The sequence below is a fragment of the Malurus melanocephalus genome, unplaced genomic scaffold, assembly GCF_030028575.1.
Source record: "Malurus melanocephalus ecotype Western Australia unplaced genomic scaffold, MMel_1.1 scaffold_325, whole genome shotgun sequence".
Classification (NCBI taxonomy): Eukaryota; Metazoa; Chordata; class Aves; order Passeriformes; family Maluridae; genus Malurus; species Malurus melanocephalus.
In genome coordinates, this window is record NW_026623557.1 from 1 (window position 1) to 14,763 (window position 14,763).

General features: G+C 42.2%; 2 protein-coding genes across 2 annotated transcripts; both read left to right on the forward strand.

Annotated features, from left to right (window-relative positions):
• Positions 1-111: 111 nt before the first annotated feature.
• ARPC3 (actin related protein 2/3 complex subunit 3) lies at positions 112-3,481 on the forward strand. The gene is made up of 6 exons (XM_057377802.1): positions 112-228; positions 1,244-1,320; positions 1,585-1,653; positions 1,914-2,040; positions 2,370-2,464; positions 3,244-3,481. The coding sequence occupies exons 1-6, from the start codon at positions 147-149 to the stop codon at positions 3,304-3,306; spliced, it is 513 nt and encodes a 170-aa protein (XP_057233785.1). The 5' UTR covers positions 112-146; the 3' UTR covers positions 3,307-3,481.
• A 1,625-nt stretch (positions 3,482-5,106) lies between these two features.
• Positions 5,107-13,511, forward strand: ANAPC7 (anaphase promoting complex subunit 7). The gene is made up of 11 exons (XM_057377781.1): positions 5,107-5,291; positions 6,337-6,523; positions 7,000-7,119; positions 8,185-8,296; positions 8,512-8,665; positions 8,772-8,914; positions 9,148-9,265; positions 9,644-9,840; positions 10,510-10,734; positions 11,159-11,309; positions 12,145-13,511. Exons 1-11 carry the CDS (start codon positions 5,191-5,193, stop codon positions 12,332-12,334), a joined length of 1,698 nt encoding a protein of 565 aa, XP_057233764.1. The 5' UTR covers positions 5,107-5,190; the 3' UTR covers positions 12,335-13,511.
• The last annotated feature ends 1,252 nt before the right edge of the window (positions 13,512-14,763 follow it).

The window sequence follows — 14,763 nt, forward strand, 5'->3', positions numbered from 1 at the left end:
AAAAATACTGGAAGCATCATAATGAGCTAGGCTGTGACTCCTCATTGATGAAGACATGGGGGACATGTTACTGGATGTGGAAATGTCTGTTTTCAGTAGGATCAATAACCAGCTCTCTGTGTCTCTAGGCTTACCACTCCACTTTAATGGACTCAGACACCAAGCTAGTTGGGAACATGGCACTGTTACCCATCAGAAGCCAGTTCAAGGGCCCAGCACCTCGAGAAAGTAAGTTTATTTTAATCTCTAAAAGGATGTGGTTCATCATCTCAAGGGTTGCTCTAAGCCACACCCAGCAGGAGTGACAAAAAGAGTCACAGAAGGGAAATTGAGGGCTTTGTAGTTTAGAGGGGAAGGAAAGAAGTTTTCAACTACTTCAGTTGTGCAAATTATAGAAAATAATTATGCACAGATAAATATGCTCTGTGCTTCTGCTGAAAAGTAGTTTCGGTTCTCCAAGCCTCTGGTTGCTGTTCTCATGCTTATCCCCGTGTCTCTCCTGAGGAGGGTTTGGAGGAGATTGTGATACTGTGAAACTTCTGTGTCAGAGGAAGTGGGGGTTCAGCTGCAGAGAAATCGCACTTTGGGCTGTGGCTGGAGATGCTCGGCTGCTCTAAGGGATAAGGAGTGGGACAGCAGCACTTCAGGATAGGGGGCTTCAAAAATTGAAATGAAGTTACAGACACCCCAACAGGGTCTGCAGGCAATCTGGTACAAATTCCATTTCAGCACGTGAATTTTCCAGGCATGATATTCCCCAGAAATGTGGTGGTTCAGTTTGAGAAGGGGAATGTAAAGGAAGTGTTTCTGGGTTTAAGCAGTCTTGGATGATAGCTAAAGTCAGCTTGTCACTGTGTTCTGCTCCCCTCCTTTTTTTTTGAAGAGGGTAATGAAATGTGAGTGATTGTGCTGGTCTGCTTCCTCCAAAAAGGTTTTTTGTATCTTTTTATAATGTTAAAACTGATGAGTTGTTCAGCTGGTAGAAAAGTGAGGAACTGCTGAATTTCTGCTCTTTGTGAAGTGACATATCACAGGGGAAGGAGAAGGGAGTAGGAAGCTTAAATATTACAATCTGAGCTCAGTGTTTCACATGTTTTCTGTTACATGGTGCTGACTTCTGCTTTTTGTAAATACCAAGGTTGTGCCTTTGCAATAATCCTTATTCATGTATTTCAGTGAGTAGAAGTTGTGACAAATGTAGTATAACAGTGCACTGCTTAACTCTGTATCTCTCTTTCATTAGCTAAGGACACAGATATTATAGATGAAGCCATCTACTACTTCAAAGCTAATGTTTTCTTCAAAAATTATGAAATTAAGGTAATTTTTTCAGATACTGAGCTTATACTAGTTCTTTGGAGGGTTGCGGCTGTGAATATCAATTTATTTTCAAGGAAGTAATTCTACTGGATCACAAAATCTCCCCTTCCACTTAATCTTTAAAGTTGGGTAAATGTCATGAATTGCAAATCTCTCTCTCATGGGGAAACTATAGTTCAAAATGGCTTGAATTGATTTCTGTTTCAGACTTTTATCAGTTGCACAAAGTCCTGTAATCTGAGAGTTTTTGCTCTTGTTTTGCAGAACGAGGCTGACAGAACACTGATCTATGTAACCCTCTACATTTCTGAATGCCTGAAAAAGCTGCAGAAGGTAAGGAAACTGAATTTCTGTGCAGGAGGGAAATAGTTTGTTCTGAGGATTGTTCTTAGAAAAGGATTTCCTGATACTCTCCAGGGGCACAAATTATCCTCTTCACCCCAGTCCCAGTTGTCAGAGCCACAGATACTCCAAGGCTGTGGATATGCTGTGTTGCTCTTCTTGATGAGTTTTCATGTTAAAGATTTGTAAAATATTTGGGTCTAATGCTCTCCCAGTTTTTGTGCTAATCTATTTTTTGCCTTGTTGTTCAGTGTAACTCCAAAGGCCAAGGAGAGAAGGAAATGTACACGCTAGGAATCACTAACTTCCCAATCCCAGGGGAGCCTGGCTTTCCACTCAACGCCATTTACGCCAAACCTGCCAACAAGCAGGAGGAAGGTAAGGCTGATCCAGGGCTTCCGATGGCTGCCTTGGACTCACACTTTATTAACTGCATTTTTGTGACAGCAGTTAGAAAAATTACTGTTGAAACTATATCTTTAAAATATGCAGTCTGTCTTCTGAAGGCAGCACAAGCTGGATTTTCTGACTTTGGAGATTCTCCTGGATCCATAGATAAATTGAGCAAACTAACTCAGCCAGCTGGGAGTACCTGCAGATGTAAAACTCCCTCTCTGCTCTAGGCAGTGATGTCTGATGCCTCCCTGTTAAATCCAGTTTGAGTTGGTGCTCCCCAGTTCACCCTGGTTTTGCTGTGCTGCTTTCAGAGGTGATGAGGGCCTACCTGCAGCAGCTGAGGCAAGAAACCGGCCTTCGCCTTTGTGACAAAGTATTTGATCCTCAGAGTGACAAGCCAAGCAAGGTAAGAGTTCAGTGGCATCATCACAGAGGTAGTGAGAGGTTTGGGGTGTTTTTTCAGCCACGTGTGGAGAGAAGTGAGACGATGGCGTGAGGATCAGGGGTGGGTAATTTCAGCCAAGCCTGACTGATACTACAGTGAAATGGCAGCTGCAAGTTACCAATAAATTTAATCTAATGTAATATGACACTGAACGCCAATTTGGGTTGCTTTCAAAAGCAGGGCAGTAATAAGAAGTGTCTGGTTCAGCTCTTCAAAGCACTGCACATCTGCTCTTGGCTGGGGTTGCAAATGGAAGTTCACAAGCACAGGAGGTGCTGTTTCTCTTCCCAGGCAGCTCTGATTTGAGAGCTGCTTTGAAGTTGATTGTTTTGCCTCATATCCAGATTTAAAAAAATTGCTAATCGATGAATGAGTCACCTCCTGACTGTTCACATGTTTCATGTGCAAATGTGTCTGCATTTAATACTGAAATTATTTGGGGTAATTTAGTTTCAAAGGCATAGCTTTCCAATGCATCCCTCCTTTATGACTGTATTGGAATAAAATATTGAAAAAGTAAGATAAATAAGAGAGTTTCCCATTTTAATTCAAAGTCCTGTAATATGAAGTCATTGTGTCCATTCCTACTGTCTCGTTCACCTCAACTCCAGTGGAAACCAGTGTGGAAAACTATGTGTAAAACTGGAGCCTTAACATGCGTTATATATCAGAGATTGAATACTTCAAAGTCAATGGAAACCACTTTTGCATATTTTCTGACTTTGTACTTCCTTCTGCAGTGGTGGATCTGCTTTGTGAAGAGGCAGTTCATGAACAAGAGTCTCTCAGGCCCTGGGCAGTGAAGCAAAGGGGTGACAACTTTAAACATTTCCACAGCAAGATGTTCAAGTCTTTTGCCTTTGTTTTGGATACATTTTGTACCAAGAAGAATTAAGTGCTTATGAAGTAAAAAAAGAAAAAAAAAAAAACCCCAAACCTGTCAATGAGTGATAAGAGGGAGGGAGAGCAAAAAGATAAGTTGTCTTAGCAAATATTATTAAGCTGGTGCTTAATAAGTGATTTCTAACATGTTGTTTTTGGATGCAAGCTGCTTTGTAATCGTGGCTACAGCATTTGAAACAGGGCTTGTATTTAAGAGAAGAAATGGGCTTGGCTGTGGGGCAGGGGAGCTGTGTCATTGCTCTGCTGGCTGGAGTCTGGGTGTCGTGTGTCCCGGGAAAACAGACCTCTCACGCTGTGTTGTCCAGTGCAGTGATTTTTACCTTGTTTTCAATAAAATTTGCTTGTAAGTAATGTGGTAACTACTGTGTGTCTTGTGGACAGCCTTCAAAGAAATCAAAGAGGGTGTTTTTTTTTGTTTTTCTTTTTTTTTGTGAAAGGCTTTGGGGTGACCTAACTGTGGCCTTCCAGGACCTGAAGGGAGTGCCAGGATGAGGGGGAATGGCTTTGAATTGACAGAGGGTAGGTTTAGATTGGATACTGGGGAAAAAAATCTTCCCTGTGATGGGCCTTGGTACAGGCTGCCCAAAGCTGTGGCTGCTTCATCCCTGGAAGTGTCCAAGGCAAGGTTGGATGAGGCTTGGAGCAACCTGGGATAGTGGAAGGTGTCCCTACCCATGGGTGGAGTGAAATGACCCGTAAGGTCCCTTCCAACCCAAATCATTCTGTGATTCCATGATTATTGTGTAACATTAATCGGTAGGAAGTGGACCATTCCCACTGAAAACTGGGATTAATACAGGGGCTGCAGTTTGTAGCAATGTAGCTGTTTATTTAGCAGGTCTGTCTCTGCAGAGCTGTGCTCCAGAAATGCTTTCAAAGGGTAACACGGACAGACCCCACTCAGCTGTGGCTGCCTTCCTGATGGCGGATTCAAACACACCCAAACTGGTAAAAAGTGGCTGTTCTGATCACTCAGATGATTTCTGGGAGAACACAAATCCACATTTATTCAGGTTTTGTTCCTTTGTGGCAGGATTGTATCACATTCACCACAAAGCACCCACACACTTCTTATGTTATCTGAAGCCCAGTGCTGGTGATGTTTCGCTGCCTGGTGTGTTTGTCTGCTGAGAGCTGTGTTCCTCCTCATGATAACATGTCCAAACTAAAAGCTCCACTGATTCCGTTTTAGGAACAGGACAGCCATGGTTTACATTGTTTTTGTAATAAAGATAGGAAAATAAAAGTTTATGATTCATCTCTCAGTCTATCCTTGTCGTTAACAGTAACCCTAGTGAGGAATTTCTCAGAAGAAATCTAGGTTTAGAAAGGTCCTCCTCAAGTTTCCAATTTTTATAGGCAGGAGCATCGTTATCTCGGAGACCTCAGTCACATTCAGTTGCAGCAGCCACCAACATATTCTCAGAAGGAGAAGGGGCGGACTCAGGAGCTGTGGAGGCACGGAAAGTGTGTGTTTTCCCCCAGAAAACACAGAGGAGCGGATCCCCTCACACGCTCGGTCCGAACCCCGCTCTCCCCTCACGCCCGTTCCCGCCGCCGCGCGGGGTCCTCGGCGCGGGCTGTGCTGGGCGCGGGCTGCCCTCCGCGCGCCTGTCCCTTCGCTCCGGCAGTGCCTTGGGCGCCTGCAGGCGGCGGCGCGCGAGGACCCCTCGGTGGCGCCATTTTGGAGTGGCGGCGGCGGCGGCGGCGGCGGCGGTGGCAGCAGTTCCGTGCCCGGTGCCTCGCTCGGTCTCTCTCTCCCGCTTCCCCCCGCCGGCGGCAGCATGAGTGTGGTGGAGCACGTGCGGGAGATGGCGGCCGCCGGGCTGCACTCCAACGTGCGGCTGCTCAGCGGGCTGCTCCTCACCATGAGCGGCAACAACCCGTGAGTTGTTGAACCCGGGGAGCGCGCGGGGCGCTGAGGGCGGGGGGACCGGGCCGCTTTTGGGGTGTCCCTGTCCGTATCCTGGCGCTGGCATTTCCCTCTGCTGTCCCCGTCCTGCCCTCTGTTCCTGTCGGGAATGGAGTTTGTCTTTTTGGGTGTCAGCATCAGCGTCCCTTTGGGTGCTCGCTTCAGCGAGGGTGTCCTGGCAGCGAATCACCCAATCGTTCAGGTTGGAAAGGACCTTGAAGATTGTCTTGTTTCACCCCTCCTACCATGAGCTATCCCTCTCTTGTTTCACCTTCCACTATCCCAGGTTGCTCCGAGCCCCGTCCAGCTTGGCCTTGGACACTTCCAATCCTGGACAACCTGTGCCAGGGCCTCCTCACAGGGAAGAATTTTTCCTAATATCCAATCTAACCCTGCCCTCTGTCCGTGTGAAGCCATTCCCCCTTGTCCTGTCACTCCAGGCCTTTGTAAATATTCTCTCTCCATGCTTTTTGTTGGGTCCCTTCAGGTCCTGGAAGGCCATAATTAGGCCATTTGGTCTAAACACATACTAGGAGTGTTCTAATGTGGGAATATGGATTAGGATCAAAACAGCTGCACGAGAAGCTGGCTTGCCTTTTAAACTTAAGTCTATTCAAACAAAACTCTGTTCTAAAACTTGAACTGGCAAATTGCTGGATCCTAATAAAAGGTGAGTAAAATCCTAAGAGAAAGCTGGCTCCATGTAATGGACATTGACAGCCTGTGGCTTGTTTTGGGAAGGATGGGGGCAGTGGCCAGGCAGCCAAACACTGAGCTGTTGTTGCTGATGAAGTGTCAGGAGTGGCTGTTGGATTTGTTTATTTACAGATAAAAGGAATTGCTGAGATAATCCCTGTGTGAAAAGCCAGTACCTGTTACCCAATGTCCTTCCAGTGTAGTAAAAAAGCTACAGCAGTTGGAAACCCAAGCCAAACAAAGCTACAAATCCTTTGGATCTGTAAGGTTTGGTTGTTGTGCAGCCAGCTGATCTCAGTCTTTGTGTTTGCATTTCTCCTAGGGAACTGTTCTCTCCATCTCAGAAGTACCAGCTCCTTGTCTATCATGCAGATTCCCTCTTCCATGACAAGGAATATAGGAATGCTGTCAGCAAGTACACCATGGCCTTACAGCAGAAAAAAGCCTTAAGCAAAACTTCCAAAGTCAGACCTTCTACTGGGAATGCTGCATCCACTCCTCAAAGCCAGGTATTTAAGAGTTGACAACGTGCTGCATAAAGTGATTATATTCTCCCTTCCACTTAATGTTGCTTGACTCAATATCCACAGAGCCATTGAGGCTGGAAAAGATCCTTCAGATCGAGTCCCTGCCAAGTCCCTCACTATCCATGTTCACTGATAATCACTTTTACTTCTTTTAAATACCTTAGGTTTTGCATTTTTTGTGTCAAATAAACCTGGCATTTATGGCTCTTGATAATATCTGTGTGGTGTTTTCTAATGCAAAACTTAAAATGTTGTCCCAACATAAAATTTTTCTGTATGTGTACTTCAGAGTTTTAATTTGAAGGGAGGAACAATATGAACTAGCAGGAAATTGTATTATTATCTTACTTGCACTGGATATTTTTCAACACACTGTAAATATTTATGAGGAAACTATATTAAAAATTTCATACCTGATTAAACCAACATCTTATTAAAATCTTTCTGTTTTGTTTCAGTGTTTACCATCAGAAATTGAGGTGAAATACAAAATGGCTGAGTGTTACACAATGCTGAAGCAAGATAAAGATGCCATTGCTATTCTTGATGGGATTCCCTCCAGGCAGAGAACTCCAAAGGTGAGTTTTGGCAGGTTCTTGTCACAGCTTCTTGTTCTTGTATATCTTTAGGGCAGGACACAGAATATAGGTATAATGTCATTATTTCTTTTTCAGTAGTTAAATATTGTTTGGTCACTTTTCCTAATTTTAAATTGCTGTTTTGAATCCTTTTCTTTAAAATCATCCTGATTTGTATTTCCACTATTAGAAAGAACTTAAAAAACCCCAAAAGGAGTTAAATGTTTTGTGCCTTTTTATTAATTTCCTGTGTAGTTGGAGCAATGTAAAATCCTTGAAAGGCTGAAGACTTTGGCAAATACAAGGCTTGCCAGTGCTCCATCTTGTAAAAATCTTTTAATCCTTTTCAACAACAGTTTAGACAATGTTAAATATTTAGATCCCTTTGTGGTCTGCAGTGCCAAAGCTGTGGAGTCTTTGCTTGCTGGCTCTGTTACTCTGAAGGGCTTAAAAGATTAACACATCAGATCAGTCAACTGTTTTTCATGTTAAATTGTCCTAAAAGTGTGCACAGCTTGAACTTCAGTAGTTGTCAGAGTGTTTTGTTCAAAGATCAAGTTACAGAGCAGAAAAAGATGAAAAGGTTGAGAAAAGCAAACTTTTTGCCTAGAAACAGCAGTAAATGAAAGTGCTTTAGCAGAAACCAGCTACTTGCCTTGTGTAGAGCTCAGATGATTTCTTTAATCAATCATGGCTTCATTCAGGAGCTGAATAGAAACTTTCTCTGCCTTGCTAAGCTAATTCAAACACTTCCATGGATACAGAGATTTTCCTGGAAGCGACTGATTAATGGATGTGCAGATCCTTCTTGGCATCATATATGAGCCCATCTTCTGACTTCTTTGATGCAAATACAGATTTCAAGGTGCACAGTGCAAGTACAAAAGAATGTAGATTTTATCTGTGTACTCAGAAAGAAGCCACAATTTTCATTTTATACCTTAGAGTGTTCTCAGAAAGGCAGGCTGAGAACAGAGGCAGGCAGGCTTGAATACAGAGTAGTGACCTTTCTTAGTGATTCTTCTTTCTCATTCTTGGCTGTCCCCTCATTTCTGTTGTCTGCAGATCAATATGATGCTGGCAAATCTCTACAAGAAGGCAGGTCAGGAACGCTCCTCGGTGACAAGCTACAAGGAAGTGTTGAGGCAGTGCCCCTTGGCCCTGGATGCCATCCTAGGTGGGTGTCTGCATGCTGTGAGCATTGCAGTGGTCAGCAGTGTTAAAATTTGAATTTGAATTCCACTTGGGACCTGTAACTGTCTTGTATTTACATGTTGTATGTCACACCCACATTAAATAAATTGTAACAAGCCCTTTTGCTTGTCAAGGGACTGAGTTTTTGCTCCTCAGCCAGTTTGTATCTGAGATTGATGTGTGAACCCTTCTAAACAGGTTTGCTCTCACTGTCGGTGAAAGGAGCAGAAGTGGCTTCCATGACCATCAATATCATCCAGAGCATTCCCAACTTGGATTGGCTCTCTGTGTGGATCAAGGCCTATGCCTTTGTTCATACTGGAGACAACACCAGAGCAATCAACACCATTTGGTAAGACTTGAAAGAGCGTGGTGCAATCAAATAATATATTAATTCTTACCTATAATGATGTTCAAAATGTAATTTATAAGTAATTGACATTTTTTTTCTCTTTAAGCTCTTTAGAGAAGAAGTCATTGCTGAGGGATAATGTGGACTTGCTGGGGAGCTTAGCAGACCTGTACTTCAGAGCTGGAGATAATAAAAACTCTATCCTAAAATTTGAACAAGCACAAATGCTGGATCCTTACCTAATAAAAGGTGAGTAAATCCTGTAAGAAGGTTGACCTGAAGAGTAACAGCTCCATGCAGTGGAATATTGTATATTGTTTACCCAGCTTTCAGTTGAGAATTGACATTTAGAAACTGCATGTCTTGAACGTTTTCTGGTAGTTGCACAGTTTAAAGTAGGTGTTTGTGGTTTTAGTGTTGTTTTTTTCTTGTGAATGAGCTTTCCATTTCTTGAGAATTGATCCTCCAACGTGTCTCTTTAGGAATGGATGTTTATGGTTATTTATTGGCACGTGAGGGTCGGCTGGAGGATGTGGAGAACTTGGGCTGCCGGCTCTTCAATATTTCTGACCAACACGCAGAGCCCTGGGTGGTGTCTGGGTGAGTTGTTTTCTTCCCTTTCTCACCTCAGCTCTCAGTTGCTGAATGTGGTGGGTTGCAGCTGACACAGTGGGTTCCATTTGTTTTGTTCAGAAGGAGCTTTTCCATCCTATCTGTTCTGTTCTTGGGGTAACTTAAATTATTTCTCTGTAAATATCTGTCATGATTGTTTTCTCTATGTTTAAATCTGTTAGAGTTACCTGACCTGTGCCATACCAAGAATACATTAAATAGCAGTAACAGTTTTAATATTTATAATGGGTGTTTTAAAACTGCTAAAGAAGGGTTTTTCTAAACATCAAATGCAAGAAGTTCAAAACCCACATGACTAAGCACAGGCACTGCAGGCAGTTTACAATCCCTCTCCTCTTTCTGTAGGTGTCACAGTTTCTACAGCAAACGATACTCCCGTGCCTTATACTTGGGAGCCAAAGCTATCCAGCTGAACAGCAACAGTGTCCAAGCCCTGCTGCTGAAAGGAGCTGCTCTCAGGAACATGGGCAGGGTGCAGGAGGCCATTATTCATTTCCGTGAGGCCATCAGGCTGGCACCGTGCCGCCTCGACTGCTACGAAGGTGAGCCACGGCTGCAAAGCTGCTCAGAGTCACCCTGGGAGAGGGCTGGTGTTGTTCTGATGAGACAAAGGAATAGACAGCAGTTCTGTCCTCATGTCGACTTTCTGGTAAATCATTATTACCCCAAAACCTGTGATGTGGTCCAAGCAATCAGAAAGAATGCGTGGGTTTGTAAGAATGATTGTCAGAAAGGAGTTTTCTTGGTTTTTTTGTTTGGTTTAATCTGGGTGTAAACAAATTTAGGTGTTTTGGGCAGCTCATTTTTGGATGATGTCATTAACTTATGGTTAGTTCTACTGTGAGCTTTGTTTTGTTGTATTTGTTTAAATAGTTAAATCTTGTTGATCTCAGCAGCAGCTTCAAGTAGATAGTGAGTGGTGAAGAGTCCAAATGAAGTATCAATATCTCAATATTGGAATTGGACAAAAATGTTAGATGAGGTGTACTTAGGATTGGGTTTTTTCAGTGCCAGACTATTAATAAACATCAAGTCAATTATCTGTAGAACAGGTATGTTGACAAGCATAGATTCACTTTCTCGATTGCAATTTATATTTGCTTATTGGATTGTCAGCTGTTCAGCATCTGAGTGCTGCTAAGTACAAAATAATTGTGGAGTGCCTGTGGTGCTGACTCAACCCCTGAAATGTTTCCATTTGACACCACCAGGCCTCATCGAGTGTTACCTGGCATCCAACAGCATCCGTGAAGCCATGGTGATGGCAAATAACGTGTACAAAACCCTGGGGGCAAACGCCCAGACCCTCACTCTGCTGGCCACAGTCTGCCTGGAGGACCCAGTCACGCAGGAAAAGGCAAAAACATTGCTGGATAAAGCACTCACACAAAGACCAGACTACATTAAAGCTGTGGTAAAGAAAGCAGAACTTCTCAGTAAGTTCCCTTTTTTCCCCATGTTGGTTTGTTTACCCTTGTACAGGGATGGGTGTTCTGCAGCCATGTGGATGTGAAGGATGGAACAGTGTTGTTGCAGTCCAGGAATTTATCATTTCTATCCTGAAGGAGAAATCACAGGAATTTATTTCATCCAGCAGCTGATACTACACCAGCACTTTAAAAATTTGCAAACACAGTGTTTTTACTTCAAAGTAGATGTAATTGTGGGTGTAACAGCTATTGCAGAAAAAAATCATTGTTTAGAGTTAGAAGTGAAGTGCAAGAAGCGAAGCACTGCTGTCTTTCCTTCTGACAGGTCTGGAGGGACAAATAGCCTTGTGTTGGGAAGACTGTGAACGCTGTGATTTTTTGTAAATTTGTCTCAATGATTAACTAAAACTGTAGCTTTGCCTGTGAACAGGTAGAGAACAGAAGTATGAAGATGGGATTGCCTTGCTGAGGAATGCACTGGCCAACCAGAGCGACTGCGTGCTGCACCGGATCCTGGGGGATTTCCTTGTGGCTGTCAATGAGTACCAGGAAGCCATGGACCAGTACAGCATAGCCCTGAGGTAAAGCACACCCTGAGACTGCAGCAGCCTTGGAAGAACCAATAATTAGGAGCTATTAATTGATTAAGATGAGAATCAAACGTGGCTTTATATCAATCTCCCTTAAAACAAGCAAAACTACAGCAATGACATCCTGGTCTTAAGACTTTGAAATGACAAATGCAAAATGTAGGGCCTGTATTAATGCTAAATATGTCACTAGGCTTGTGATTCCTTGACTAACAAAAGGATTAAGGCATGGAATTATTTATAGTTATTAATTATTATATAGTCAGACTTTGAGATCCATTCCTTTACACTAGAAGGTGCATATAAAAATGAGCTATTTGATAAATTTTAATAGTGTGATTCAACTTAACATAATCTTGAGTTCTATTTTAGGGTATCACATTGTTAAATATTCCCATGTTTTGATTGCAACATCTTTAATTTGCCTTAACTCCAGCACATTATGTCCATTGCAAACTTGTATAGCTTAAATGGGTCAGCTGGTTTTTGCTTGCATAGGTTATATTTAGCCAGAGTCATTTAAATTTTTACTGCTTTCATGTTACTTTATAATTAGCATTGTTGGAAGAGGTGACTAAGTTTTCTGGAAGAGTGGGATGTTTAGATAAATGCATTCTTGGGGATCAGAACTGTTTTATAAAGAGATTTCATACTCAGTGCTACAGTTGCTCAAGGGGAAGTTGCATCATCATCTAAAATAAGCTTCCTGATGATGTTAAACAGGAAGTGCAGGCAACAGGATGAGATTTTATTATTGCTCTTTACACTAAGGTCACAAAGAGAAAGAAGTTTCAGGACAATGCTTACCTTTTCTTCCTTTCTTCAGCTTGGATCCAAATGATCAGAAGTCGCTAGAAGGATTGCAGAAAATGGAAAAAGAGGAAAGTCCAACAGATGCCACTCAGGAAGAAGATGTGGATGACATGGAGGGAAGTGGAGAAGAGGGGGACTTGGAAGGCAGTGACAGTGAAGCAGCTCAGTGGGCAGATCAAGAACAGTGGTTTGGGATGCAGTAAAAGCCTCCTGCTGCTTCTTTTGGCACTTGAACACACCACTAGGCCACTCTTCTAAGAACAGAAACTTTGATTTTTTTGCAGTAACAAAGGACTGTTTTTTTTGGTTTTTTTTATAGACTCTGAAATGAATTAATAGTTCTGTGCATCTCAATACCACAGAGATTCTTGATGCTTCTTATTTATTAAGAGTAAGGGACTAACTGCATCTGAGGTTATTTGCAACTTTAATTTTGGAAAAATCCTGCTAGAACTGAAACCATCAGAATCTGAGGTGTCAGGAGCCTGTTGTTTGTGAGGAAAACAATGTCTGAGTTGTGTCCAGGGCTGAGTTGGGCAAGTTGTAAATTCAATACAGGTTTGTACTCCTTTGTGGGAAAGGTCTTGCTCATTTGTACTCTGCCATTTGAGTCTGGGGGAGCTGCTCCCAGTGAACTCCAGGGGAGTTACTTGAGTGTGGCTGAAAACAGCACTTTTCTTTTGCTGTGTTTGTTGMATTAATTTGTCTTTTTCTAGGGCATTACCTGTGTTGTCCAAGAGAAGTTTGGGACAACAGGCARCTTGGACTTGCAGGACACATTTTGTAGCTGACTGATTTCTCTGTGTACAGAATTGAGCCAGTGGTGGAGAATTAAAATMATTTCTTCAACCCTTACTAAACCCTGTAATCACTTAAAGTTTATACATGAGCATTTATTTTAAAATGCAGTTTTATTTCAGTATGTTCCTGGAAGGTTTTGCAGCAGTGACTCAAAGCACTTTACATTCTGTGTACAGCACTGACATTTAAAATGCTATAAAAAGAATTCATCCCTCTTCCCTTGCATTGCTGGAGAAATGTTAAATTATGCAAATACACCTATTGTCCTGGTTTTTTCATGTTTATACACTTCCTGGTTTTGTCAGGTAATTTTTGAATTCATGTGTTTTCCCCTCACCTTTTGAAGCAAAATCACTTTATGTACAATTTCTTAACCTCAGCATTTCAAGGGTGAACTGCTTTGGGTAATCTAGAAACTGTTTCACTTCTGTGGGCTTGATATGTGGGAAGAGGAATTACTTTTCTTACAGTTCTGATTTCCTTAGTCTTTACCAAAATGTGGTTTTTTAATCATTATATTGAGAATTTAATTCCTTTTGTATTTATTTTGTTATCACAAAATATGATGGAGCACACAGACTTTTTTAGAAAGCTAAAAAATAGTTTGAGTGTCTGAGTGAGTTGGAGGGAAAATGGCTGTTTATTATAAATACATGACATGGAAAAGCAGCTTCTCCCAGAAAGGCAGATAAGGGTAAAATATCCCTCTGTGATGTTGTATCAAAAATGCACAACAAAAGGAATAGCAGATTATTGTCTGTTTTGGAAATGTTTTTGTATGTCATGGCTTACAAAGRAGGAGTTCAATAGTTCATCCATTTAAGAGAAGAAAACAGCTGGTTGTCAGTTCTCTCTGGAATTCTGTGGGCATTATTTTCCAAAATACCAGACTGAATTGTGGTTATTTGGAGTGATAGGGGAAGAGCAGCAAAGCCAAGCTGTCGTGGCAGTTGGATTGGCATAAACTGCTCCTGCTCTTCCAGTAAGCAAATCCACAAATGGGTGCAGCTCAGGGAGAGCAAATACTTTATTAATGATTTTCTGGCAGATGAGGGGCCTGATCCTGTTCATCTCTTTACCATTGCTCTGGGATGCASTGAATGGATTTCAGCTCATCACAGGCCTCATAACAGAAAAAATATGCAAGCATAATCAAAGCATCATTTCTCTATAAAAAAGACTTTGCTTTCTCCTCACACTCAGCATTCACCAGACATATTCTGCAGCTGAAAGCTGGGTAGCAGCATCAGCTTTCTGGTTGTATTCCAAACCTCTGCTGTGGATGAAAGTTGAGTTGTTTTTTGTTACTAAACTAAAGACAGGACACATTTAATTGTGATGAGTATATCAGGTATGTGATGTATTTTTCAGCCATTTTATTCTAATGGTTCCTTTAAAYAGGTTGTTCATTGCAGGTGGAAACCACTGGCCTTACACATTTCTCTSATGTTTTTACACAGAACAGGAAACTGGAGAGCCACAGTTCTCTTCAAACCATTCTGTAGTATATTTGTGGATAATCTGATAATGTTTCAGGCAGGAAACTGAAACTACTCCACGATGAGTGCYCAGGTGCAGCTTTAGCAAACAAGTCTGAGATGGCTGTCCAAAGCAGAGTTGTATCCTCACACCTTTGGTTTTCTGAGAATTTGATTCCTTGGTGRAAATGAGTTGTCAGAGCCTGCAGAWAAAGCCTGGTGAGTACCTGGTGTGTTGGGGTTACAGAGCTGTGTGCAGTCTTTGCTCAGAGACTGTGGAATTTGAAGGTGCCATACATGTTGAGATTACATAGAGAGATATATTTGGCCCTCACTCCAGAATTCTAGAGGGA